General features: G+C 41.4%; 1 protein-coding gene across 1 annotated transcript in view; it reads left to right on the forward strand.

The window, feature by feature from the left end:
- The first annotated feature begins 212 nt into the window (after window positions 1–212).
- The window catches only part of MPP4 (MAGUK p55 scaffold protein 4), a 38,300-nt gene continuing 10,616 nt past the window's right edge, over window positions 213–27,896 (forward strand). The window contains exons 1-15 of the mRNA XM_067739865.1: window positions 213–652; window positions 1,504–1,625; window positions 4,049–4,126; window positions 6,248–6,328; window positions 10,132–10,263; window positions 10,924–11,005; window positions 12,183–12,268; window positions 14,035–14,106; window positions 14,557–14,753; window positions 17,550–17,614; window positions 20,178–20,195; window positions 20,942–20,980; window positions 23,113–23,133; window positions 26,133–26,147; window positions 27,281–27,322. Of these exons, the coding sequence (XP_067595966.1) occupies window positions 565–652; window positions 1,504–1,625; window positions 4,049–4,126; window positions 6,248–6,328; window positions 10,132–10,263; window positions 10,924–11,005; window positions 12,183–12,268; window positions 14,035–14,106; window positions 14,557–14,753; window positions 17,550–17,614; window positions 20,178–20,195; window positions 20,942–20,980; window positions 23,113–23,133; window positions 26,133–26,147; window positions 27,281–27,322 (1,138 nt within the window). The 5' untranslated portion in view covers window positions 213–564. The remainder of the gene's footprint in view (window positions 653–1,503; window positions 1,626–4,048; window positions 4,127–6,247; window positions 6,329–10,131; window positions 10,264–10,923; window positions 11,006–12,182; window positions 12,269–14,034; window positions 14,107–14,556; window positions 14,754–17,549; window positions 17,615–20,177; window positions 20,196–20,941; window positions 20,981–23,112; window positions 23,134–26,132; window positions 26,148–27,280; window positions 27,323–27,896) is intronic.

Genomic DNA, 27,896 nt, shown 5'->3' on the forward strand with positions numbered 1-27,896 from the left:
CTACTCTGTTAAGCCACTATTATTTGGGGTTTCTGTTTCTTGAAACTAAACCTACTTAAAGCAATATATAAAGTAAACCCTCAGAGTATCCTCAGCAGTAACCCATAACTTTTGCAACTGTGATCAGTGCCATGAAGAACTATATGGGCAATGAGAGGGAAGAGGGCACCTGAATGGAGTCAGGCCAGGGAAGACTCTTCTGATCTCTGAATGATGGTGAAATCAACTAGGCAAAGAGGTGGAAAATAAACAAACTGACATTATTTGTCACTTGTTTTAAGAAAGGGGAGTAGAAGGAACGTTTCATGAAATAGTAGTTTTCTCGTTCACACAGCTGGTGATGGATAATGTAGAGAGGAAGTGCCACAAGGCAAGACTGTTTTATCCGATGTGGATCCTGGTGTGTACGTAGCACAGTGCCTGACTTGCTCAATAAATGCTGTTGAAAATATGTGCCTATATATGTACTAAAAGCTGCGGGGCCAGTGTGATTGAGTGAGCTGTGTGCTGTTTGTTGATCTGCTCCCTAGCTCTGAATTCCTTCTGAAAGCTTGGGAAGGGAGCATGATACAGTCAGACAAAGGAGCAGACCCACCAGACAGCAAAGACAAGAAGGACGAGAAGCTTTCTACGGGAACCAATCCGGAGAATGGTATGTGGTGCCAGGTTCCTTTTCTAGACCAGAAAGTTCTTTTAATATCCCTCTAAATATGTGATCCAATGTAGGTGCAGAAATTCTGATAGACTTTTTGTGATTCCTACAAGGAATTTCTCATACAGTTTGAAGTGTCCTATTGCATCTATTAGTGATAAGCCTAAGCAATTTTCAAGGCAGGAAGGACAGAAATTGACACAGTAGATTCAGAATCTCTTTTTTTCCTACCCCACGATGTTTTACTTTGCCTTAAAACTTCACAACTTGTTCACATTCGACATATCACTGCAACAAATAGGATTTCTATGAAAATACTTGTAAAAGCAGCCAAGCATTTACTAAATTCTGTTCAGTCCCTTTAATAGTGGAATCCTGAGCTATGTATTAAAGGCCTGTTAGGAGAATTTTTCAATAAGAATTTTCATAAAGGGTAAATACACACGGTTGCATGTTTGAATTAGAGAAGGAGGATCCAGAAAACAACTAGATAATTTTGGAGTACACCAGGGGCTATTAAGATTGGGGAGGGGAAAGCAATATTGCTCTCATAAAATCTTTCATTTCTATACTATGATCTATTATCTCATCTAATGTTGGCAACAACCCTATGGGGAAGCTAACATATTCTCATTTTGCCACAAGGAAAGTAGGTTCCAGATAGTTGGATGGCTTTCTGAAGTTCACACAGTAAGTGATAGAACAGGGCTAGAGCAGAGTTTTGGGCCTCAAATCCAGTGTCCTCTCCTCTCCTCATGAGCTCCTGGTACCTACCAGAGGTCTGAATTGTCCTTCACATGTACACCTGCCTTTCCACCCGTCACCCCATCTCTGCCCTCTCCCATTTGTAGGTATCTCCCAAATCCTGAGGCTTGTGCTACAAGAGCTGAATCTGTTCTACAGCCGAGACGTGAATGGAGTGTGTCTCCTGTACGACCTCCTTCACTCCCCGTGGCTGCAGGCTCTGCTCAAGGTGAGCGCTCCATTTCTCAGAAGCCTTAGCCTTGGGAGCAGAACTTACTCGTCCAACAGTGTTGCTTGTCAGTTGGCAGGAAATTTCAGCTGGGAGAAAGTTCAGAGAAGAGCTACACAACCTCTTAGCTTAGGAAGGAATATACTTGGCTGGAAAAGAATCTGGCAGCTCCCCTCTTTTCTGCCCCCGACTCCCTTTCTTCCAGAGACCCCTGGGGTCACACAGCAGCCACCACAAACGGCCATAGACAGCACCCTTAGCAGCTGTCTACAACCCTTGGTCCTTGAGGCCAACTCAGGACAAATAAAAATGCTTTAAAAATCATTCCTCTTTGTTTTCATAAATTAGGACATGAAATGTCTACAGCTCTGTTTAGGTATCTTAAGTTGTTCTTACTCTGAAGATCTCTTCTTTTTTTAAATTTGGCTAAAATTTCATGCACTATACAATAGCATCTGACTATTTTGTTCTTCTGAACAAATGTTATTATTAAGAAAGATCCTTTTGAAGTTATTTTTTGGAGGATGTGTTTCCTTCACTTAAGTGAAATATGGTCAGCCTTATGATGCATGTTAATATTATATTCTTTAAGATAAGAAAGAAGTGTCAGCATACTTAGCATGAGCAAAGAGGTACTCCTCACAGCACTGGTTTTAAAACACCTGATTTCTTACTCCATTCATCCATTGTTGGACACAGCGTTTTTTTCCACGCCTTGGCTATTGTGAATAAAGCTTCAATGAACATGGGGTGCAGATATCTTTTTAGGTAGTGATTTCATTTCACTATCACTATATACTCAGAAGTGGGATGTCCAGTGGAATATTATTCAGCCATAAAAAGGAAGGAAATCCTCCCTTTTGCAACAGCATGGATGGATCTCAGGACATCATGCTAAGTGAAATAAGTCAGAGAAAGACAAATACTGTGCGATCTCGCTTGTGTGTGGAATCTAAAAAGGTGGAGCTCATAGAAGCAGAGAGAATAGTGGTTGCCAGGGACTAGGGGGAGGGGAAATAGGGAGATGTTGGTCAAAGGGTACAAATTTCCAGTTACAAGATGAATAAGTTCTGGGGAGCAAATGTACAGCGTGGTGACTATATTTAACAATATTGTATTACATACTTGAAATTTGCTGAGAGAATAGATGTTACACGTTATCATGACACACAAAGTGGTAATTATGTGAAGTGATGGCGGTGTTAACTAACCTTATCATGGTTATCGTTTTGCAACATATACGTGTATCAAATAAACATGGCATACCCGTAAAATTTACACAATGTTCTATCTCAATTATATCTGAATAAAACTTTGGGGGATGGGCTTCCCTGGTGGCGCAGTGGTTGGGAGTCCGCCTGCCGATGCAGGGGACACGGGTTCGTTCCCCGGTCCGGGAGGATCCCAGGTGCCACGGAGCGGCTGGGCCCGTGAGCCATGGCCACTGAGCCTGCGCGTCCGGAGCCTGTGCTCTGCAGCGGGAGAGACCACAGCGGTGAGAGGCCCGCGTACCGCAAACAAAACAAAAGAAAAAAAAACTTTGGGGGAAACTACTTGATTTCTACCAGGCACTTTTCCCTCCTGGGAAGGTAATACAGGGGTATGAATGCCACTAAAGGCATTGCCTTTGCTACCACTGGTAGGCTGCTAGGCCTCTATGCTCCCTGCATCAGTCCACCAGCCTTAATCACTTCCAGGTACACTTGAGCTTGGGCACTGAGGTAGAGCAAGGAAGCCCCGCCATCCCAGATCCGGATGGAGAAAGGCAGGGCTGAGCTGACCTCCTGGACCTCATTTCTCCAACTGTAAGAGAAACTAGATTTCTAAAATAAGATTAAGGTCTGCACTGCAGAGCTAGTCAGACCTTGGTATCCTCAGCCCAACCCTAGATCCTGGTATGGAAAACAATTCCTAAGGGTCAACAGAGACAAAGTTGGAATTTTTATAAACAAACTTTTACTGGAGAATTAAGGGAGGAAAGGAAACAAAAGGTGAGCACAGAGTACAAATAAGCATGTATAGTGTGCCCGGCCTCTCATTCAGATGCCCTGGTGAACCTGAGCCCCTAACCCATGCCCTACGCAGCTACCCAGCCTGGAAGTTCCCACAGGTCTCTGGCTTCAAATCCTTATTGGCTCAAGCCTGGAAAACCCAGGCTTACTTAATTTAACAAGAGTAAAATTCACGTTTCTTTTTATCAATGATATTGTTTGGGGAAGAACAGTTTCCAGTGGCAGCCAGTAATTAAGCCTTCGAAGCGTTAGAGCCACCAGTCTTGAGTTCATTTCGCTTAGACAACTAGAGACACCTTATTAAAGGCCAACACACATGCTACCCAGCCACTTGTGCCATTGCTCAGGCTGAGTCTCCCCTGGGCGAGCCTTCCCTCAGTATGTCATTCTCTCCTCGTTGCCCCTCGGCAGGTTTATGACTGCCTCCAGGAATTTAAAGGAAAGAAGCTCATTCCTGCCACACCCCATGCCCAGGCGTTATCCTACGAGGTGAGGTGATTTTTCATCCAGAGAATAGTAGAGCTTTACCGTGATACCATTTTACTCATAGCGCTAGTTTAAATGCTCTAATGGAAAAGTTCAGTTGGTGATTATGCATCTGATAACTGTTGCTAATTGAGCTTTAATAGAAGGCCTGCTGTCTCCCCAAATTAAAACCAACAAGACACATTTTTAGCTTGTGTGCATTTCCCTCTTTTTCCCTAAACCGTGGACCTAATTATCCCCTGGAAAGAGGGTAATGTTGCTCTACTAATGATACCTAATTTACGTCCCTATTCTGGGCTCCTGGACGGCAGGCTCTGATGTCCTCTGCCCCGTCCCATCCTACTGAGATGTCTAATGGACCTCAAACTTTGTCCCCAACGGAGCTCTTGGCTGTCCCATCCCCAAAGCCGCTCTCACCCCAGCCTTTTCCATCTCACTAAGGACGTCTTTGTTCTTGCAGTACCCCGGCTGAAACCTCTGGGGTCATCTTTGACTTTTCCTTTCTCTCACACCCACACCTAGTCCTGTCAGCTCTAGTTTCAAAACATATCAAGAATCTCCCCACCTCTGCTGTGCCACCTAATATAGAGCATCATTGTCTCTCACATGGATAATTGCGATGTAGCCTCCTACCTGGTCGCCCACTTATACTCTTGCTCCCCTGGGGTCTATTCCCGTCATGGCAGCCAAAGAGATTCTGATTAAAGATGAGTCAAATCATGTCACTTCCCTGCTCAAACTCTTCCTCCAACAACTTATCTCCGAGTAAACATCCGAATTCTTGCATAGTCAAACATAAGGGGGCCCCTGTTACCTCTTTGATGTCATACTCACCACTCTCTCCCTTATTCACTCTGCTCCAGCCAGTTGAACCCCTTGTGGTTGTTCGAACCAGACATGCTCCTACCGCAGGCCCTTTGCACTTGCCATTCCTTATGTCAGTAACGCCCTTGCCCGTATAGCCACACGATTTGCTTTCTCATCTCCCTCCAGTCTCCACTCAAATGTCACCTCATGGAGGCTTTCCCTGGTCACCCCATCTAAAATTGCAGTCCTCTCATAGCATTCCCTATCCACCTTCCCTATTTCATTTCTCTTCTTAACTCTTTTCATCATCAAATAAAACTCTTTTACTTATATATTTTATTTATTGTCTGTGGCTCCTCACTAGAATGTAAACTCCATGAGACTGGGGATTTTTGTCTGCCTATTCAGTGCTCTATTTGCATCACTCAAAACAGTGCCTAGCACACAGTAGATGTTCAATGCATATTTGCTGAATGGATGCATAAATATAATCTGTTTTGTTTTTATTTATTGTCCATATTAAAAGAAATTTTTAAAAAAACTTCTAACCTCAGCTCCAGTAATCAACAACTTGAATGGTTCTCAGCTGTCCACAGGGACACACACATGTGATATTTTATTCAGTTGTAACCCCAGTGAGTGGAGGTGAAGCTTGCTAAACTGCTTGTTTTCATTTGACAATATGTGATGGTCCTTGACTGCTGAAGATTCATGGAGCTGGTTAAAGTCTTGTTAGGGCTTGTGTCATGTCAGAAAGCAGGTCTATGCCTAAACCAAAGCAAAGAGATCAGAATTTATTCTGTCTAGCACTTTTTTGTTGCAACAAACATTAAAATTGCTAATCAAATAATAAGCCCTAAAATACAAATTACTATTTCATTTTGCAACTGAAGAATGGAACAGCCCATGGGATTAAGCTGCCTGGGTTCTCCAGGTAATTGAGCCTGTAGCTGGAGAACTCAGATACCTTAACCTGCCTATAAAGCATTCACATTAGCAAACAGCTATCTCAGAGCCACTAGAGGGATATTGCCTTGGCACATATGACATTACAAAATTATGTTTGTTCTTCCTCCAAGCCTGCGATGTGCCAGGACTGGGGCACTGTGGTTTAGATCTACCCCAAATCTTGGATTCCACCTGCTGTAATGAAGTTTAATGATAAGGAAAGACTCTAAGCCTTGACTTTAAAGAGGAAAAAGAAGGGTTTTCTTAGGTCAATATCGTGTCAGTATACCTGTTATCCTACCTAGGTGATGTTAAATAGGTGATAAAGATTGTTAAAAAATTCACAATGTATGTTTTTCCACCAACCAGGTAGTGGAGATATTACATGAAACCCCCAAGTCCCCTGAGATCCAAGAGCTGAGACAAATCCTCCAGGCTCCACACTTAAAGGCAAGTGCTTGCTAAAATGGGCAAGATATAACCATCTGGCACATAGACAAAGTTGGGAAGGAGAAATAAATGTGCTGGAAAATGTGCTCTCTGAATAGATGTTCTATTACCGTATGTGGGTGACCAACAGACTGTACCTAAAAATGTGGAACTTGGACGTGACTGGCTTAATCTCACTGGTCATGGAGAAAAGCCTGCCCTATTTATAAGGAGGCATCCAGAACTTCCCACGGCGTCTTTTTCCCCCCGGGAAAGCCATTGTTCCTCGAAAATTCTGGGGGGTTGGCAATCAAAGTAGCATACATATTAAGTTATTTTAAGTTTCAAATAGAGTGTGTGAAGGTGCCTGGAAAATACAGTATAATAATGATTAGCTCTATGGGGGGTATATGAAGAACATTTGATTGCAGAATAGAAACCTATCTCATAGTACTTATAGATTTTGAGATCAATTTATCAACAAATTAGAATTTAAGAGGATGTCTGCACTTGGAGCAATGGAATTTATCAGTCAAAAAGTTTTATTTGAAGTGTCCATCATCGGATGAATGGATAAAGAAGATGTGGCACATATATACAATGGAATATACTCAGCCATAAAAAGAAACGAAATTGAGTTATTTGTAGTGAGGTGGATGGACCTAGAGTCTGTCATACAGAGTGAAGTAAGTCAGAAAGAGAAAGACAAATACCGTATGCTAACACATATATATGGAATCAAAAAAAAAAAAAAAAGGTCATGAAGAACCTAGGGGTAAGACGGGAATAAAGACACAGACCTACTAGAGAATGGACTTGAGGATATGGGGAGGGGGAAGGGTAAGCTGTGACAAAGTGAGAAAGTGGCATGGACATATATACACTACCAAACATAAAATAGATAGCTAGTGGGAAGCAGCCGCATAGCACAGGGAGATCAGCTCGGTGCTTTGTGACCACCTAGAGGGGTGGGATAGGGAGGGTGGGAGGGATGGAGACGCAAAAGGGAAGAGATATGGGAACATATGTATATGTATGACTGATTCACTTTGTTATAAAGCAGAAACTAACACACCATTGTAAAGCAATTATACTCCAATACAGATGTTAAAAAAAAAAACTACCTAGAATTATAGTGGCCAAAGCCTGTTTTTTTTATTAATTTTAATAGTATTAAAATTTAGCTCCCTTACTATAGCTTGATGAACTTTTGCCCACATTTAAAATATTATTTTGGAGGATTAATTAGGTTTAATTGAGGAGACTCATCATTTCTCCATTGTATTTAACGTCTCCGGTTACGTTCAAGAATAGTGTTTTTCACCAGTCAGAATGGCCATCATCAAAAAATCTACAAACAATGAATGCTGGAGAGGGTGTGGAGAAAACGGAACCCTCTTGCACTGTTGGTGGGAATGTAAATTGATATAGCCACTATGGAGAACAATATGGAGGTTCCTTAAAAAACTAAAAATAGAACTACCATATGACCCAGCAATCCCACTACTGGGCATATACCCTGCGAAAACCATAATTCAAAAAGAGTCATGTACCACAATGTTCATTGCAGCTCTATTTACAATAGCCAGGACATGGAAGCAACCTAAGTGTCCATCGACAGATGAATGGATAAAGAAGATATGGCACATATATACAATGGAATATTACTCAGCCATAAAAAGAAACAAAATTAAGTTATTTGTAGTGGTGTGGATGGACCTAGAGTCTGTCATACAGAGTGAAGTAAGTCAGAAAGAGAAAAACAAATACCTTATGCTAACACATATATATGGAATCTAAAAAAAAAAAAAAAGGATCTGAAGAACCTAGGGGCAGGACAGGAATAAAGACGCAGATATAGAGAATGGACTTGAGGACACGGGGAGGGGGAAGGGTAAGCTGGGACGAAGTGAGAGAGTGGCATGGACATATATACACTACCAAACGTAAAATAGATAGCTAGTGGGAAGCAGCTGCATAGCACAGGGAGGTCAGCTCAGTGCTTTGTGACCACCTGGAGGGGTGGGATAGGGAGGGTGGGAGGGAGCCGCAAGAGGGAGGGGATATGGGGATAGATGTATATGTATAGCTGATTCACTTTGTTATAAAGCAGAAATTAACACACCATTGTAAAGCAATTATACTCCAATAAAGTCGTTTAAAAAAAAAAAAAGAACCTAGGGCTAAGATGGGAATAAAGACACAGACCTACTAGAGAATAGACTTGAGGACATGGGGAGGGGGAAGGGTGAGCTGTGACAAAGTGAGAGAGTGGCACGGACATATATACACTACCAAACGTAAAATAGATAGCTAGTGGGAAGCAGCCGCATAACACAGGGAGATCAGCTCGGTGCTTTGTGACCACCTAGAGGGGTGGGATAGGGAGGGTGGGAGGGAGGGAGATGCAAGAGGGAAGAGATATGGGGACATATGTATAACTGATTTACTTTGTGATAAATCAGAAACTAACACACCATTGTAAAGCAATTATACTCCAATAAAGATGTTAAAAAATGTTTTATTTCACAAGATAAACCTAGAGAATTTTCTCTGAGTTCCAACAAAGTTCTGTCCACCAGTCTCTGGCAGGGCTGTAGAATGACTACTTCCCCGTCTCGTGAAATGAAAATTGAACATACTGGGCCATGAGAAGGAACTCTTTGATCATACTCTAAAAGTGGAGGACTACTTTTTCTCATTCTGTTTTGCATGGGCCCTTAAGTGTCACTGATAATTAAACCAGCAAGATGTTTTGATTACTCTCCTCATTCTACCTTAATTGGGGAAACTATTACAATAGTTGTTTTGTAGTTCAAGTTTATAGGAGCACCATGGATTACATGGGTTTCCAGGAAATGAGAATGTGACAGAATACATTTTATCAGAAATGAAAGAATATATTATGTGTTCCTTACCCTCTCTCTGCCTTGTTTCCTTATCTGTAAAACGGGGGAGATAAATATACTTGCCTCACAAGGATGTGGAGAAAAGGGAACACTTGTATCAATAAGTTGATACAGCCACTGTGGAAGACAGTGTGGAGTTTTCTCAAAAAACTAAAAATAGAACTACCATATGACTCAGTAATTCCATTCCTGGGTATATGTCAAAAAACACCAAAAACACGAATCTGAAAAGATACATGCACCCCAATGTTCATAGCAGCATTATTTACAATTGCCAAGGTATGAAAGTGACCTAAGTGTCCATGAACAGATGAATGGACAGAGAAGATGTGGTATATATATACAATGGAATACTACTCAGCCATAAAAAAGAATGAAATTTTGCCATTTACAGCAACATGGATGGATTTGGAGGGCATTATGCTTAGTGAAATAAGTCAAACAGAGAAAGACAAATACTGTATGATGTCACATGTGGAGTCTAAAAAATACAACAATCTAGTGAATATAACAAAAAAGGAGCAAACTCACAGATATAGAGAACAAATTAGTAGTTACCAGTGGAGTGGGGCAGGCAATATGGGAGTGGAGGAGTGGTAGGTATAAACTATTGGGTGAAAGATAGGCTACAAGGGTGTATTGTACAACATGGGGAGTAGCCACTATTTTGTAATAACAGTAAATGGAAAGTAACCTTTACAAATTGTATTAAAATAAATTTAAAAAATTTAAAAAAATATATACCTGCCTCAGGATTATTGTGAAGATTGAGTTAATCCACACGAAACACTTAGAACTATGCCTGGCACGTACGTGTTGGTTGTTGTTGTATCTCACATAGTATTGAGTCAGCATCTTCTAGGTGGGTGTGTCCTATGTGTGACGTTTGTTCCCCTTTTCCTTCACTGTTCCCAGGCCTTGCTCAGCGCCCATGACACCGTGGCTCAGAAAGACTTTGAACCTCTTCTCCCTCCACTGCCAGACAACATCCCTGAGAGCGAGGAAGCAATGAGGATTGTTTGCATGGTGAAAAACCAGCAGCCCCTGGTAAGGAAATCATTTTACCTTTTCATTTAGGATTACACCAGGGTTAATTATGAGCTAAGTTATGTCTAGTAATTACTTGGGCAATATTCTTGTCTGTAGTCACAGATGTAGTGTGAGGCAATCAGACAATGTGAGGGAATCCATGATAATAATGGCGAAACTGTATCTTAATGAATTTTGCCTGTGATTTCAAACACATTACAGGCTGTAATGTTTTCACCAGGGAAGGTTTCTGCTTAGTGTTTTTGTTTTCTAAAAGCTGTGAGACATAAGAAATTCTTTTATTTTATTATTTGGCTCTGTGACATGTACATATATTTTACTCTGTTCTAATATATTTGCCTACGTTTTTTTCCTCTATAAAGGGGAAGCTAAGTAAGGCATTAATTTGATTTTCTAAGCATAATCCCTTTGATTAGGTTGTAATTGTGGGAGTTTTCTTTACCTTTGGAAGGATCTCAATATTCTTTGATGTCTATGTGGTTGGATGTAGACTTTCCTAGACCAAGGTTGAATGGCCTTTCCTTTTTCATGGCACAGTATGTATGGCCCTGGTTGGTATGAATACCCTTGTCCGAAAGACCAGAGCGACACTGAGGGAAGCCCCCAGGAAAGTGGTCATGTTAGGTAAAAAGGGGTTCTACTGTACTCTCTCCCCAGGGAGCTACCATCAAGCGCCATGAGATGACAGGGGACATCCTGGTGGCCAGAGTCATCCATGGTGGGCTGGCGGAGAGGAGTGGTAAGCTGGAGCAGCAGGGTGCAAGCGTGACCAGGAAAACAGGGAATGATTGTTTAATCTTCCCGGGGAAGCCCCTCTTTCCTAACTGAGGTTGAGCTTTAATAAGTTCTATTGCTTGGTTACTAAGAAGGAAGAAAGGAATATTCCAGAGAAGTCCCATTGCCCTTCCTCACTGAGTCCCTCCATTCTAGGCACTAAATTAATGTTCCCTTACTTTACATTCTCATGTAAACCTAACAAGGTAAGTATTATCAGGCTATCATATAGATGAGGAAACTGAGGCTCAAAGAGATTAACCACCTAACTTGCTCAGGGTTTCACAGGGTGAGTCAGGATTCAAGTCCAGGTCTGCCTCACTGTATATTCCCAACTTTCACGCTTCACTTGGTCCTTCTGTGTTCAAAAAGGCATCTCTCTTCCCCGTCTTCAAACACCTGTTGCTTGTCTTTTCTACCAGAGAACCAAATTTCCTTCTTTTCATCACTGTGCTTCTGAAACGAGCTGTTCTGTACCTGCTATGTGTGTCCTCACTGTATATGACCCTGGAAACCTGGTGCAGGGCTCATACCCCAACGTTCTTAGAGAAATTACCCAGGGACATCCTAGTTGCTAAGTCCACTGGCCCTTCTGTCAGCCTCAGTTTTATTTTTACTTCTGCAGCACATTTGATGTTGTTGACAACACCTTGCTTAAAATTTTCATCATCCTTGGTTTCTGTTCCGTGATGTCATCCTGCTTCTTATCTGCACTGTCTTACATCATATTTCTCAAGCCTCAATCTTAACCCTCAAGTTTCTCCACATTTTCTCTTTTGAAGAATACCCCCCATTTCCTTTTCATCTGACATTTTCTCATGACCCCGACAGCTTTATTTTTCGTGTTATCTTCTTACCAGAGTTCCAGTTCCATCTTACAACATCAGATTAGTGAAAATAAAAATATCACCACCACTTAATACCCAGTGTTGGTGGAAAGGTAGAAAAATGCAATTCTCATGCACTTTGGTGGTGGTGTAAATTGGAATAGCCAGTTTGCTTTATTATTATTACTTCACCATGAAATTTAAGATGTCAGAGCCTGCTTGGGTTAGCGCGTTTGTTAAGGAGCTTTGGGATGGCCACCGCCATTTGTGAGAGATTTTTGTACCCCTCTTTGTTTTGTGTTCCTGTTTGCCTAGGGTTGTTATATGCTGGAGACAAACTGGTGGAAGTGAATGGAGTTTCAGTTGAAGGACTGGACCCTGAGCAAGTGATCCATATTCTGGTAACAGTCTCCTCCTCGCCTTCTCCGTGACTCAGTGCCACGTTACGTCAGCCCATGGCGTGTGCACTGTGATTGGAGGGGGATTCGGGTCCCGCTAGGCAGCTTCCTCTCTCTAGGCCCCAGAACTTGTCTGCTTCTATGCAGCTCGTCCGCCTTCCCCCATCCGCCTCCTCAGGGGATCTGGCCCCTTCTAGATACCTCCCTTCACAAGCTGCTCTTTCAGCCTCAGGAAGACTGCCAGACTGCCCAGCCCAGGTCCCTCAACACCTGGGTTTCTCCATTGGAAACTGAGCCCGGGGTGGGCAGAGTGAGACTGTGGAGGAGTGTCTGAATCTGAGCAAAAACCACCCCTTGGTCCCCTTACATGTTTATGCAGTTTCCTTGAGGCAGCTTTGGGGTAGAAAAGAAGTCACCAGAGGGTAGCATATGGGGAGGGGGACATCCCTGCTGGCCCTGCCACTGTCCTTGTGGTTGAAATGGCAGTGTGACCTGATTATATGAGCTTTTGGTAACTCTTTTCGGTTCCCATTCCCATCCTTCAAACCATTGCCCGAATCACTGTCCAGCTGTCAGTAGCCATAGCAGCTTTCCCCGCACACCTCTCCCCATGTACACCCCCAGGGTGGGGCCTGAGGTCAATTATTATATATTACATAGACTAGTGGTTCTCAAACTGGGTTCTTGGGGGAACTCTAGATTTTCATAGATGTGCCTTAGGGACTGAGAGGAGGAGTGGTATTATAAGGAGTATTATAAGGAGTATTATATAAGGAGTATTGTAAGGAGTATTAGAAGTATTATAAGGAGTATTACATAAGGAGTATTATAAGGAGTATTATATAAGGAGTATTATAAGGAGTATTAGAAGTATTATAAGGAGTATTATATAAGGAGTATTATAAGGAGTATTATATAAGGAGTATTATAAAAGGAGTATTATAAGGAGTATTATATAAGGAGTATTATAAGGAGTATTATATAAGGAGTATTATAAGGAGTATACCAAGCACTGAAATATTTTGCAAACCACCGGGCAAGATTCTGTGTGGTGTAAAAGATACTGCACCGGGAGCTTAAAGGACTGTCAGTCACAGACACACATGCTTCCACCTCAGCCCTTTCAGCTCCAGCTGTGGAGTTGCCAGGACAGTGGGGTTGTGAAATTCCCAAGTGAGACCGAGATCTTTCTTGTTAATCTCTAGGATCTCCAATGCCCATCACAGTGTGTGTGACAGGGGGATTCTTACCTCTCCCATCAAACTAAGAGGCTCTCTGTTTCCTCCACCATTAGTTTGGAGACGTCAGTTCCCCCCAGAAGACTTGGGGGCCCTTTATCTTCTTCCACATAAGACTAGGCTGCCTGATGCAGAAATCATTTTTCAGGAAATAATTACTGACTGAGATAAGAGGAGGGAAAGTCAGACCAAGAGCTCCTCTCCTTCCTTAGTGCCTGTGGGAATAAGACCTTGCTGAGTGTGGTGTCCTGGCAGGAGCGAGATGGAGGGTCCCTGCGAGAAGCCAGGCCTCAGTGTGGGTTTTAACACACCAGTGATCCTGGAAGTCCCACAGCAGGACAGAAGTGAAGCTCAATTTCTTCCTAATGTCCATTTCTGGGTGGTGATATTTAGCTGTTGAGCCCTTGTAAAAGCCCCTGTGGGAGATGTCACCATTTGACCTGCACACATTGAATTGTACCTTCTGTCTGCCAAACCCCAGTAACCCAGTGAACTCTGCGATTTGTCATTCTTTCCTCTGACATTTTCTAGGCCATGTCTCGTGGCACAATCATATTCAAGGTGGTTCCAGTTTCTGACCCTCCTGTTAATAGCCAAAAGATGGTAAGAATTTACTGAGCCTTCATACCCACACACAGGAAATCCTCCAATAACAATAACAACTATGATGTACTTTGTATCTTATTACTATCCTCTATAATGTATTGAAGATTTGTTCAATACTGTATTGCATATTTTTCGATACTGATGACATGAGAGGCAAATCAGTAAATGAATACAATAACAGGAGATGGGGTACCAAGAAGTTAAGAAGTAACATCAAGAATGGTGAGCATTTGAGCAAAAACTTCTCAGAGCTGAAAGATTCTATTCCCAAACTCACTTTTTTTTTTTTTCATGGCTCTTAGACTCAGTTCAAGAAGGAAGTTCTTTTTGGTGAGGTTGGAGAGGAAAGATAGCACCAGTAGGTGGAAGAGTGGGAGAGATGGTTTTAAGTCTTAACAACCCGGAGGTAAGGATTCTTCTGAGGTGTCATTATGCACCTACTGTCAGGTATATGTTCGTGCCATGACTGAGTACTGGCCCCAGGAGGACCCTGCCATCCCCTGCATGGATGCTGGCTTGCCTTTCCAGAAGGGGGACATCCTCCAGATTGTGGACCAGAATGATGCCCTCTGGTGGCAAGCCCGGAAAATCTCAGACCTTGGTACCTGTGCTGGCCTAATCCCTTCCACGCACCTTCTGAAGAGGTAAGAAAAGTCATCACTCCTGAACTCAAGACCGAGCCATCAGGAAACAAAACGTTTTCTCAGGCTTCTGTTATTGCAGTTAAGATGAGAGAAAGAGAGACAAGCAGATAGATGAACACACACTGGTCTCTAAATCCAAATGTCAACTTGTCAATATGCTCTAAACATCTTAAACACCAAAGGGACCAGAATAATCGTATCAATTAAAAAGAGAGAAGAGTACTTGGGAAGCTAAATTAAACTTTTAAAGGTAGTTCTGACTCCCTCTATAATCTTTCAAGGCTGAGTTGAAAGCTCAGTTACTGAATCTCAACTTTCCACCATCACCTTGGTGCTATTCAGATCCAAGGAAGGGATTAAGGATAGAAAGAAAATAGAATGAGAGGTCCAAGACTCAGCCAATGTTAAGAGGTAACGAAGAAGAAAAGGAACTAGCAAAGGAGACTGAGAAGGAATGGCCGATGAGGCAGACCAAAATCAAGATGGTAGAGTGTCCTGATCAACTATGTCTACCACCGCTGAGGGGACTGAGAATTGACCACTGGATTTAGCAACAGAAGTCATTGGTGATCTTGATAAAAGCAATTTCAGTGGATGAGGTGGGGCCAAAATCTTAGTAAAAGGGGATTTGAAGACATTGACAACAATGAGCATGGAAAATTCTTTGAGACATTTTGTATAAAGCAGAGCAGGACAATGGACAAATAGCTAGAGGGGAAAGTGGAGTGGTATGAGAGAACTTTTTTAGATAGGGTAGATAATGGTAATGGGAAAAATCCAATGAGAGGGAAAACTTTATGATACAGGAGAAAGAAGGGAACATTGCTGCTCTTGTTGTCCTTGGGGAAGCAGGAGGAGATGTGATGGAGCCTATAAATAGAGGGGTTGGCCTTATACAGGATCATGAACAGTTCACCCACAGTAATAGTAGCAGTAGGGAATCCAGAGTGTGTGGGCACAGCTGAGGGTGAGGGATATGGTGGGAGTTTATGGAAGGTCTCTTCCATCTGCTCTTATTTTCTCAGTGGAATAAGCAATGTCATAAGCTGAGAGTAAGGGTGGGTAGGAGATATTGGGAAGGAAAGAGGAGAAAGCTTGAAAAGTTTCTATGAGAACTGGAGAGCAAATTGGTTAGATAAATACAGTATCATCAGCATTAAGGGCCCACTTAAGGTTAAAGGTCATAAATTTATAGTGATTCTGGCCAGCTTCCTGGGGGGCAGGGCCAGATTAGACAGGGAGTCAGATTTAACAGTAAATCAAGAGAGGGACAAGGGAGTGATTTTAATGAAAGACCATGACATTTAAGCTTGTTAAGGTGGGAGGTGACAGGGTAGGGTCAGTGGAAAGGAAGTCAGATCCATGGATTATAGGTCCCTATGGGGTTGATAGATTATTGGGGTTGGGAAGATAGGAGGTGCTGGTAGAAGAAAGGGATGCTGGAAATAGAAATTATATAGAGATTGTAGTTTTGGGTACTGAAAGGCCTAGGGTATGACAGTGGGATGCAGTGGCTGGGGTCATTGGAAGGTCATTGGAAGAGAGGAGATCAAAGAACCAAGAGGCCAGGGTGTTGGAAGGGACATCTTTGTGCCTAATAAAATCGTCATGCATTATGACAGAGCAGTGTTAAAAGCATGAGAGTTAGCAGGAATAATCTGAGAATGGCTTCCAGAAGAGTCGGGGAAATGGCTTTCAAAGTGAGGGCATCTAGGATATAGTCTGGAGATGGCCAGGAGAAGCAGGACACAGACCCCACCTCCAGGCCCCATGGAGTGAGGGCCTCATGCAGTGGTGTGCTGGAGCCAGCTCACAGAGCCTGTGTGCACCCTTCTCACACCCGCGGTCAGTGACGTCGGGGTGGCAGCTTGAAACCAGCCCCAATGGGAATATTGACACTAGAAAAACCTGCAAAGCTTTTTTTTGCAGGTTTTTTGGCAAGTCCAATGTCAAAGGACTCATCTCCCCGGGCTGGTTCACCCACACGCCACTGGGAGTGGGAGAGGAAGGAGCCACCTCTCAAAAGGGGCAGGGGAGCAGTGAGCTCAGGGGGACCTGGGTTTAGTTAGAACGAGAAGGTGAAGGGCTCACTCAAAGTGCAGGAGGAGGTTTGAGAGATTCGCTGGAGATTTACTGCCAGTTCCAGAGGGTGTGTGAAAGGGCTTCAGGGAGTGGCAGGTGGTGGATGGAGCCTTACAGGGATTAAAGTGCAGAGGATAAGGGACGACCTGAGGACACACACAGGGATAAAGCCCTAATGAGATTAGTCCTCATGGTCTCAGAGCAGAGAGTGGCAAGGAGATTCCAGTGGGGGTCTTGCAAGGAGCACACAGAAATGGCAGGTTTACTAGATTAGCGCACAAACAAAGGACAACGGAAGGAACTGAAGTTCATGTGGCTCTAAAGGGACTGTAGAGAGCATCACAGCCTGGGAGGGAGACCAGAACATGCGGTGAAAATTCTGAGACCAGCTGGAGCGGGCTAACATGCCAGAGATGCAGGAGCCATGGCTCATGCAGTGAAGCTCTGTGGCATGTGCACTCGTGGTCTCAGGCCAGATTTTCACCCTAAGTCAGTGTGACTCTGAAAAGATGCCGTGAGGTAGGAAAGAATGATAAGAAAGGGCCATACATTTGGAGAATGTATTTGACAGTGTGTTTGGAGGTGAAATCTCCATGTTCACTTGGTTGGAAGCAACAGAATTCTAGGAAACATTCTGTCCTGGATCTATTTCACCTGGGTGAACCTGGATTAATTTTTATTTTTCCTTCTCACAGTGTATTTCTTTTTACATAGGAAGCAACGGGAGTTCTGGTGGTCTCAGCCATATCAGCCTCACAACAACCTCAAATCCACCATATGTGAGTGTGCTGACACCTCAAACCCAGCCTGTGCATCCCGAGAAAGACAGCTCCCTCTCTCCCAGGGCTGGCTTCCCGCCCAACAGAGGATCCTTAAATGTCCCCATACCCCAGATAGCCTCCTGGCAGCCATCTGAAATCCTACCATAGACATTCTGGATTTAGAAGAGTTTTCAGTTTGTGAAAATGCAAATGTCCTTGTGATCACTCCCTGGCTTGAAGTCCCCTGAAGTGTCTACACCTAGTCCATACATTATACACCTACTGGCAAGCAAGGCTGCAGAGCGGCACAGTTTGTGTGCCTTTGATGAGTAAACATGGGACTGAATTATTATTTAATGAGTGTAGTTTGTTCACTTCACAGTATTTTAGATGGTGGCGGAGGAATGGTCAGCAAAGGGATTCATGGTGGCGAATGCTTGTGAACGACTTACAGCCTTAATGAAGGGTGTCAGTAGCTCATAGAGCCCAGCTAGAACCTGCTGATCAAGGACCGTCTGAAATGCTCTCTGGCAGGAGTTACAGAAGGGGAAGAGGTGCCCGGAGGAGGGAGAGGGAGAGGGGCACGGACAGGAGGCTGGGAGGGCACTAAAGTAAACATAGATTTGCCCATGGAGAGTCCTCATCCACTTTACTTCTCAATTCTCTAAGCCAAAAATTATTATTTTTTCCCTTGAAAAGATATGATGACAACTATAGAGATATTTTTGAAAGAAAACACTCTTAAAATTCCTTTACACTGACCATATTTTCATACTGTCTTCCAGTTATAGAACCATATTTTACATGGTTACAGTAACAGTTGCAATACTACTTTTTTAAAATTAATTAATTAATTAATTTTTGGCTGTGTTGGGTCTTCGTTTCTGGGCAAGGGCTTTCTCTAGTTGCGGCAAGTGGGGGCCACTCTTCATCGCGGTGCGCGGGCCTCTCATTATCGCGGCCTCTTTTGTTGTGGAGCACAGGCTCCAGACGCGCAGGCTCAGTAGTTGTGGCTCACGGGCCCAGTTGTTCCGTGGCATGTGGGATCTTCCCAGACCGGGGCTCGAACCCGTGTCCCCTGCATTGGCAGGCAGATTCTCAACCACTGTGCCACCAGGGAAGCCCTGCAATACTACTTTTTATCTTTTTTCTTTAACTTGACATTTTATCAGAAACATTTGTCATGATATAATCTTCATAGTGATATTTTAGTTATTTCCCCTGTGCTTTGAAAAGTTTGTTTATCAAACCAGATTGAAGTACTTCTTTAACCCATTTTCCTATTCTATTTATCAAAGGCATGTGAAAGTGCTAAGCTTCTAACCAATATCTGATAAATAGTAGGGCCATGGGTTGACATCTAACTTGCTTGCATAGCTTATGTGCCATTTCTATTAGAATTTTGCAAAGTCCATCCTGAAAAGAGTTTGCAGCCACATATTATTATCCTTACAAATCTCTGAGTCCAAGAACCCCAAGTATGGAGCCACTGAGTTAAAGGGTCACCTCTCACAGGGATGTTTCTTTTTTTAAAATTTATTTATTTAATTTATTTATTTTTGGATGCGTTGGTCTTTGTTGCTATATGCAGACTTTCTCTAGTTGTGACGAGCAGGGGCTACTCTTCATTGCAGCGCGGGGGCTTCTCATTGCGGTGGCTTCTCTTGTTGCAGAGCACAGGCTCTAGGGCTCACGAGCTTCAGTAGTCGTGCCACACGGGCTCAGTAGTTGTGGCTCACGGGCTCTAGAGCTCAGGCTCAGTAGTTGTGGTGCACAGGCTTAGTTGCTCCGCGGCATGTGGGATCTTCCTGAACCAGGGATCGAACCCATGTCCCCTGCATTGGCAGGCGGATTCTTAACCACTGTGCCACCAGGAAAGCCCCAGGGATGTTTCTCATGGAGCACATCATTTTCTAAACTATCAGGTCATTTCTTTTTAACTGTTGTAGATGATATTTCAAATAAATATTATTTTGTATCTTTCTGTTCTGCCTGAATGTTACCATGGGAAAAAAAATCTCAGGAAAGGGTTACTACTCAGGATGTATAGGCAACTTTATTACTCAAGAGTTATTGAAAAATTCCAGGCGTATGTTAGTTTACAGATGTTATTAAAAAGTTATTTACTGAAGATGCACTTGTAATTGTCATCCCTCTTTCTTTCCCTCCCTCCTCTCTCTCTCTCCTTCCTTTCTCTCCTCCTTCCTTTCTTCCTCCCTTTCTCTCTCTTTCTTTCCTTCTTTCCATTCAAGATTTGAGTTCCTAAAATATAATGAATAAATAATAAGCGCATTAATTCAGAAATGAATAGAATGCAACTCTTACAGAGCTTATTGGGATACAAGGGAATTGGATTTGCCAGAAGCAAATAGATCCCATTTCCAACAAGGCTCATAAATTTATTGGTTTCTATAGGATATTCACTTATCATTTTGTTACTAAATCTCCATTGAATTTTTAGAGAATAATTCTGGCACTTTGCTTTTCTTACTGTAGGTAAATTAATCTGATAAACTATAGCATAAACTATTGTGCTCGCTCTCTCTTTTTTCCCCTGCTTCAATCATTTTTCTGTACCCAGCGATTTCTATGGAAGAAGGTAAGAAATAGTATTTGTGGGGAAAAAAACTCATCTCCAAAGCCTCCTAGAAATTTCCTATAGTTTTCTTAATTCACTTCAATTTCAATTCAGCTATTTATTAAGCTCTTCCTGTGTGCCTCATAGTGTGCTAATCACTAATACCCTAATTTATAAAAAGATGTCAGTCAAAAGAACACACACTGTGTAATTGTTCTTAACACTGAGAGGAAAAGAAGAAAAGAGAACCAACATTTACAGGCAGCCCCAGAATCTAACACAGCACATGGTAAGAATTCAATGAAAGTTGTGAAACTGATCCTCTGTTTTGTTTCAACTGCTTTGTACACAATGTCTAAAAATAACCCTGTAATGGAATTGTTATTGTTCCCATTGTATGGATGAAAAGATTGATAAGGTAAGAACATTGTCAGAAGTTGCAAACAGCTGTGGTCTGGATTAAAGCTGCTCTCTGTCTGAAGGGCACTACATCAGGGGCAAATGGGGCCTCCAGTTATTACCTCTCCCCTTCTCCATGCTCAGACACCAAGATGACTCATTATGATGCCAAACACACACACACAAGCAAGAAAGCAAGACGCTGTCTACTTGTGGAGAGGGGAAAAGAAGAGAGAAGAGCAGTCCCCTTTGCCACCATCCACATTTCATCCCTGAAATTGGAAAGGCCATAAGCCTATACATAGGGAATTTCATTTGTGATACTAACATTTTAACTTCAAGTTTTCCCTTTCTATGCTCTTTTATAGAAGATGACATGAAGATCGACGAGAAATGTGTGGAAGCAGGTAGCATTTCCTCTTGATACATTTACCACCAGGAGAAATATGAAGCAGCTCAGCTATAGATTTCCTGAAGCAGTCAGTCAAAGGGGCCACAGGCCTATTTTCTGGAAGAAATGTGTAAAATAAATCCCCCACCGCAGCCTTTTTCTGTGGTTCTGACACATGGAAGGGAAGCACAGCTGCAGGAATGTCTCCATGCTTCAGACCAACCTTTTAGAAAGTGTTCTAGAAAGCAGTATTCTGGAAATGATCACAGGAACACACAGTAACACTCAGGTGTTACATTGTGAAATACTATAAAATATTGAGATATCAGATTTTTATTTTTAAATTTTTATTTATTTATTTTATCATTATTATTATTATTATTTTGCGGTACGCGGGCCTCTCACTGCTGTGGCCTCTCCCGTTGCGAAGCACAGGCTCCGGACGCGCAGGCTCAGCGGCCATGGCTCACGGGCCCAGCCGCTCCGCGTCATGTGGGATCCTCCCGGACCGGGGCACGAACCCGTGTTCCCTGCATTGGCAGGCGGACTCTCAACCACTGCGCCACCAGGGAAGCCCGAGATATCAGATTTTTAAAAAGCAAAATATCTATTTTGTTATTGTTTGATACCATTTTCTGGTAGATTCTAGTATAGATCAATAGTCATGTGTTCCAAATTTCTGAGAAATACTTCACATTTCTGTTCTTAGATTTTTTTTTTGGAAATTGGGAGAAGATTTTTCAAATTTAGTGGCAGAACTAAGATTGGTTCAAGAATCACTAGGATTTTGTTGGAAGACTAGTTGAAGAGTCTTTAGTCTGATAGGTGACTTTGTCTTGGCTTTATGGGTTAATCTAGTTTTTAGACATTAAATAATGATATGAAATGTTTAAATACTGGGTATTTCAAAGATTTACATGTATTTCCCAGAACAACTACAGAATAACGCTGACATTATATTTATTTTACCAACTACACATCCTGGGTTTTTTGTTTTTAACTTGCAGTACTATTCATTTCCCTTCTGTAATTTTAATTAAAATTTTTTTATTAGGTAACACATTCACATATTTAAAATTCAAAAACTACAAAAGTATATTCAGCAAAATTCCCTCTCTTCCTGTTCCCCTACTCAGTTTTCTTTCTTGAGGCAGTAAATGCTCTCAGTTTCTTGGGCATCCCTCCAGACATATTCTGTGCAACGATGTATATTTTTTTCTCCTCTCCCACACCCTCATTCTCACTTCTTTTTAAAACACAAGTGCATGTACTCTTTGATGGTATGCTATATACACTGTTCCGTTCCTGGCTTTTTTACTTAATAATACACATCCTGGAGATGATTCCATCGTAGTACATAAAGAGCCTCCTCATATATTTTAAACGGTTTATTGGCTAAATAAGTTATTGTGCATTTATATAATCACTTATTGGTAGACATTTGAATTATGTCCAATCTTTTCTATTATAAACAATGCTAAATATATCGTTTCACAAATGTGTGTATACCTTAGATGCAGCATCGCCTGATGTAAGGATGTGTGTGTTGGTAACATTGCTATATATTTCTAATTGCTCTCCATATAAATTCTAGTTTTTTTATGCTTAATGTCTCTCTAAAACACTAACGAGAATCATTTTAACTGATGAGGGACTTGGTTTATCTCAGGTATTTCTCAATCACCTAAACAACCCTAACCCAACCAGGCCATTCATATGCTCCTTCTTCTAGCCACACTCCCCTTGCTTAGGGACCCCCCAAAGCTTCAAGCAAACCTCTAGCAGCAAAGCTGTATAGAATCCAACCATCTATTGGTGTTTACCATGACATTCCACCTTTTCCTTCCCTCTGAGCTTCTTTTTAATTTAATTTTATTTATTCTTTTCTATTTTATGATTTTATTTATTTATTTTAAGCTCCTGCTGAACCCCTTCTTGTCCTCACAGCCCCACTGCTTATATATACTCATTTAAGGCTTTATATGCCACAGACACACCACTGAGTTGGCCTTGATTTAGGAAAAACATTTTAAAAGTGGTGTGTGTGCAGAATCGTAGGGTCAGGGAATTAGACTGTTGAACTATAGACTCAGTATGGATAGTAATGTAACTATACTTTTGGTTTTTTGCCTCCGTGGAAAACCATAGATGAAGAAACATTTGAATCTGGTAAATAAAACATGAATATTTTATACTGATTTTTAAATGTATATTCCAAATGTTGGTATAACTTAAACACTTTTAATGACACAATAATTGCTTAAAGACATCAACAGTATAGTCATGAGATATTGTAAACTTCACCATACGCAGTGCTTCTCATTAGGGACATTTTGGAACCCTATGGGGGCATTTTTGGGTTGTCACATTGATTGGGGACACTACTGGCCTTTAGCTGGTGGGAGTCAGGGATGCTAGATGACCTGCTGTGTGTGAGACCATCCTGCATGATGTCCTGAATGTCCTGCTAGACAAAACTCATTAGGAATCTGAGTAAGTAGTTCTTTAGTACACAACAGTGATGTAAGTTTTCACAAGATGTAACATGAAAAGCTCATTGGTTTAGAAGACAGTCATTATGGAGAGAGACATTTAAACAGAATAAAGACATTGCCTTGAAATTACCGAATAATTTATTCCACACATTCTAATCCATACTGATATTAAATCAACTGGAAAGTGAGGTATCTATACCAAACCAATTATTTTCTTTTTCTTTAATATGTTATTGCCATTATTGATGACACATGGTATAATCAAGTGTCTGTTCCTCAACGCAATGTTGACGTTATTAGTAACAAAGTAAGTCCCATGGAGTATTTTGAAAAACTGGCAGCCTTTTGGAGCATGTTAACATTACTAACTTGCTTCCAAGTGTATGATGTTTCCTCATTTTCTCCATTTCATCAGCGCTTTGGCATATTACACCTACCTCAGTTAAGGCAATTTCCCTCTTTCCCATATATACCAATAAATCTGGTCTGTCATCAGAACACTCTTTGTTCTAGTCTCCACTCGTTACTTTGCTCTTCTATTTTTCTATACTTCATATAAGGACTATTTTCTGATCTTCTCACTTCCTTTAAATCCATGCTTCTTCAGTATAAGTAGGTATAAGCATCTAACAGTTTATGTCTTCTAGAGAAGCCATGCCCAAAGATTTATATTTTGAAATATATACTTTTTGAAACACGTACTTTTAAAACATAAATTACTTCCTTTTAATTTTCCTTTACATTACAGTTAGAGCATTACGTTGCTGTTTTAAAATGATGTGTTAGAATATATCTATGAATTTCATTTTTTAAGCTTAGAGAGATTGTTATAAATATTAGTTATAATGGAAGATAGCATTGGGACATCCCTAGCGGTCCAGTGGTTAAGACTTCGCCTTCTAGTGCAGGGGGTGTGGGTTCAATTCCTGGTTGGGGAGCTAAGATCCCACATGCCTCACCGCCAAATAATCAAAAACATGAAACAGAAGCAATATTGTAACAAATTCAATAAAGAGTTTAAAAATGGTCCACATAAAAAAAATCTTAAAAAAAAATGTATTGAGACACATGGAGTTGGGAACTACTCACCTAAATTATTTATGTACCATTTATGTTGCTTCTAAATTTCCTATTTTCAATTAGATAGTTGGCTTGTTAGGGGTAACCTTCCCCCCCACCCCTACACTGCTGCCCAGCTTGTGGGATCTAAGTTTCTTAGTCCCCGGACCAGGGACTGAACCCGAGCCACGGCAATGAACGCGTCAAGTCCTAACCACTGGACTGCCAAGGAATTTCCTGTTGGGGTAATTTAATGATCTACACTTGGTTCAATGTTTGGGATTGGTTTAATTTTTAATTCCCCTGGATTATAGTCATCCTTCTGTGCTCTGTTCAACGCATCATTTTGTTGGGAGACACTCTACATGCCAAAGTTGTGGTTGAGGCTTAGAGGTATTGTGATGTCTGTGAAAGGAGAGACAATGTTGCAGTGGTCAATGCCATGGACTGGAGCTGGATTCTCCAAGCATGAATCCTGGTCCAACTAGCCAGGGGTCATCTGTCACGTAACCTCTCTGCCCTTCAGGTGCCCACGTCTAAAGTGGGAAAAATAATTTATATAAGTAAAGTGCTTAGAATGTAAGTGCATGAGTGTTAGCCAGCATTTTAATGAAGAAGTAATAGGGGCAATCAGCAGCTAGTTCTCTAATAACAGCACTGCAGAGGAAAGTGTGCAGCTGCCCTTAGTTACTGCAAAGCACTCCTTCTGGACTCCTCTTTGTTGAAAGAGTGAGAACTCTCAAGTACATTATTCTGAATCCAGCTCACTTGGGAGCTCAGTTAAGGAACAACTGGCACCCAGCTGGCATTTTTTCTAAATAAATAACGACAGTCATTCATGATGCTTAATTCTGTTACTTAGAGCATTTAATGGGCAGTTAAGTTTCTTCAGTTTTGGTCCCAACTCTTCTCTGAATGAAGTATCATGTGACCTCTTTGGATCTTTCTGGATGGTATAGTCTAATTAGGAATGCCATTTTAAAAAACAGATAAAAACATACACCCCCCAACAAAAACCAAACAAACAAAAACAGGGGTGATGGATGTTTCGAGATATCTAGAAAACAAAGAAAACAATACACTCTGTGTTCAGTTGCACCTGTCTTCAAGGGACCAGCTGGAGATGGAAATGTGTGACTGGACCCGGACAGGTAAGGAATGAGAACACTTGTTGCAGAGCTTCCCCAGTGGCCCTTCCACCACTTCCTCGCCTTCACAGGGTTGCAGCTAGATGGCCTCTGGGAGAGAAGGGAAGAAGAGGCTCAAATCGGTTGCCTTGAAAATTTCTCTTTCAAGCCCCATTCTTTGCCAACCAAGTAGAGAGGAGTCTGCATGGATAGAAAGCCTTCAAGGAGAGTCTAGATAAGCAACTTGCAGGAAAAGTTACTGTCTGCTGGGCAGCAGAGGCAGGTCCAACGAGTTTCTGAGTTTCCAGTTGTGTGTTGTTCATTTGCCTTGGCGGGTCTTGCCCAGGTTATAACTTTCTCTAAGGGTGACATGAATGCCTCACTTGTGTCATTTGTCGTCATTGTTATTTGTCTTTATTTTGCCAACTTGATCTTCTCAAAGGCTTAACCTTTTCATGTCTGTTTCTTCACTTATCCAAATCTCCAGAGGAACTTTCAGAAGGTGACTACTCATTTTTATGTCCTTGATAAGCCAAATAGAGCTCTGTTTGAGATCTTTCAGTGCCTCAATATGAATACTTGACTGGATATATTTTAAGATAAGATATGATATTTTAAGGGTGAAATCAGTGATGAGATATACAATGTCATAGAGAATATTTTTAAATGAACAATGAAAGTAATTAAACTTTATTACTGTATCCCTAAGTAAACATTTCCTTTTAAACTTATTTCCAATTTTCAGTTAGAAAAATATGCTTACTTACCAGAAGATGGAATTGATATTGGTGTGTTTTCTTTATATTTTAAAATGGGTGTTTAAACACAAAGCTTAAGGAAGAAAGGTATATGTCCGTTCATTCTATGAACAAATGCTCTTTCTATATTATTTCGATGATCAGAACAGAGTTGTGTAAGTGAAAAAGAATACATGTTAGTAAAAAGTAATTTGAAAATGATATTTTTATAATATTTTTTCCCAGAGTTTTGGACAATTTTTCTGAGACCCCAGTGGAAGCAGAGACAGAAGTTTAAACAAGCTCTAGATGTTACTGCTGGGCACAGTTTTCCTAACTTTTGTCTCTCAGAGTCCTGGACAGTCAGAAACAATTTGCAGCCATAAAACAAATACTAATTTCATACAGAATGAACCACCTCATAAGGGAAAAGAATAAAAACCCATTTCTAACAAAGAGATTAATTATAGGACCTACAGAACACCATATCTATGAGTTAAAGCCAAGACCAGTTTATATGTTTCCTTTTTTGAAAATCTGTTTTCTTTGGGTACATTTAAAAATGCATACCCAAATTTATGTTTTTACTATGACTCAATATCTTTCTTATAACTTTAAAGAAGACTATGATAGTTTTTTATTCCAACCATACTAGACAGAATACATTCAGTGTATTGCTAAATTTCTGGATAGTGTCTCTATATAGTTTGGTGCATGTGATAGGATGGAAAGTGCTTAGGACGTTTTTTAATAAGGCACTCAAGGATAAAGTCAGCTGTGCTGCCATCTACTGAAATAGTGTCTCTTGAAGATTTGAAGATAATTTCATGCATCCATTCTAAGTAAAGTTCTCGTTCTCCTCTGCCATATTCTGTTCCTGCCATTTGCTGTGTTACAGACAAGGAGGAATTCGTTGGCTATGGCCAGAAGTTCTATATTGGTAGGTAATGATTAATAAAAGGTGGGTCTTTGTCACTTGCTAAGTTATATTCATATGAATATAACTTATTATATGAATTATGAATGAGCCCGACTCTTCTGAAAGCTTCTTTTGCTGATGGATGTTCCCAAACTTGTTCCTTGTTCTGGTTTCTCTCTATCCTTATTTAAAAAAATAATCAGTATTCTGATGTGTTGATCATTTATTGTAATTCATCTGGTTTATATTGGATATCTCCTAATTATTCATCAAACACAAGTCTTTTGTTTTCTTCCAGTCTGTTCCATAATGTATTCACCTGACTCTAAAGAGACCAATTCTCTGACCACTACACTTATTTTTTATGTTCATGTTTCCATGAGCCGAGCAGAGCTTTCTGAAAGACCAGGCACCTTCACCATTCATTTAAAACCATGCTGGGCTTCCTCCTCATGTGAGACAGTGGGAAAACAGCAGGGCTGCAGGGTCTGTAAAGCAGAATGTTGGTCCCCAGGTCTGGATGCACATTGGAATCACTGGGGAGCTTTAAAAAAAATGGGGCCATTTTTCTGCATCCCTTCCAGAATAATTCAGC

Source organism: Pseudorca crassidens, chromosome 6, assembly GCF_039906515.1.
Source record: "Pseudorca crassidens isolate mPseCra1 chromosome 6, mPseCra1.hap1, whole genome shotgun sequence".
Taxonomy (NCBI): domain Eukaryota; kingdom Metazoa; phylum Chordata; class Mammalia; order Artiodactyla; family Delphinidae; genus Pseudorca; species Pseudorca crassidens.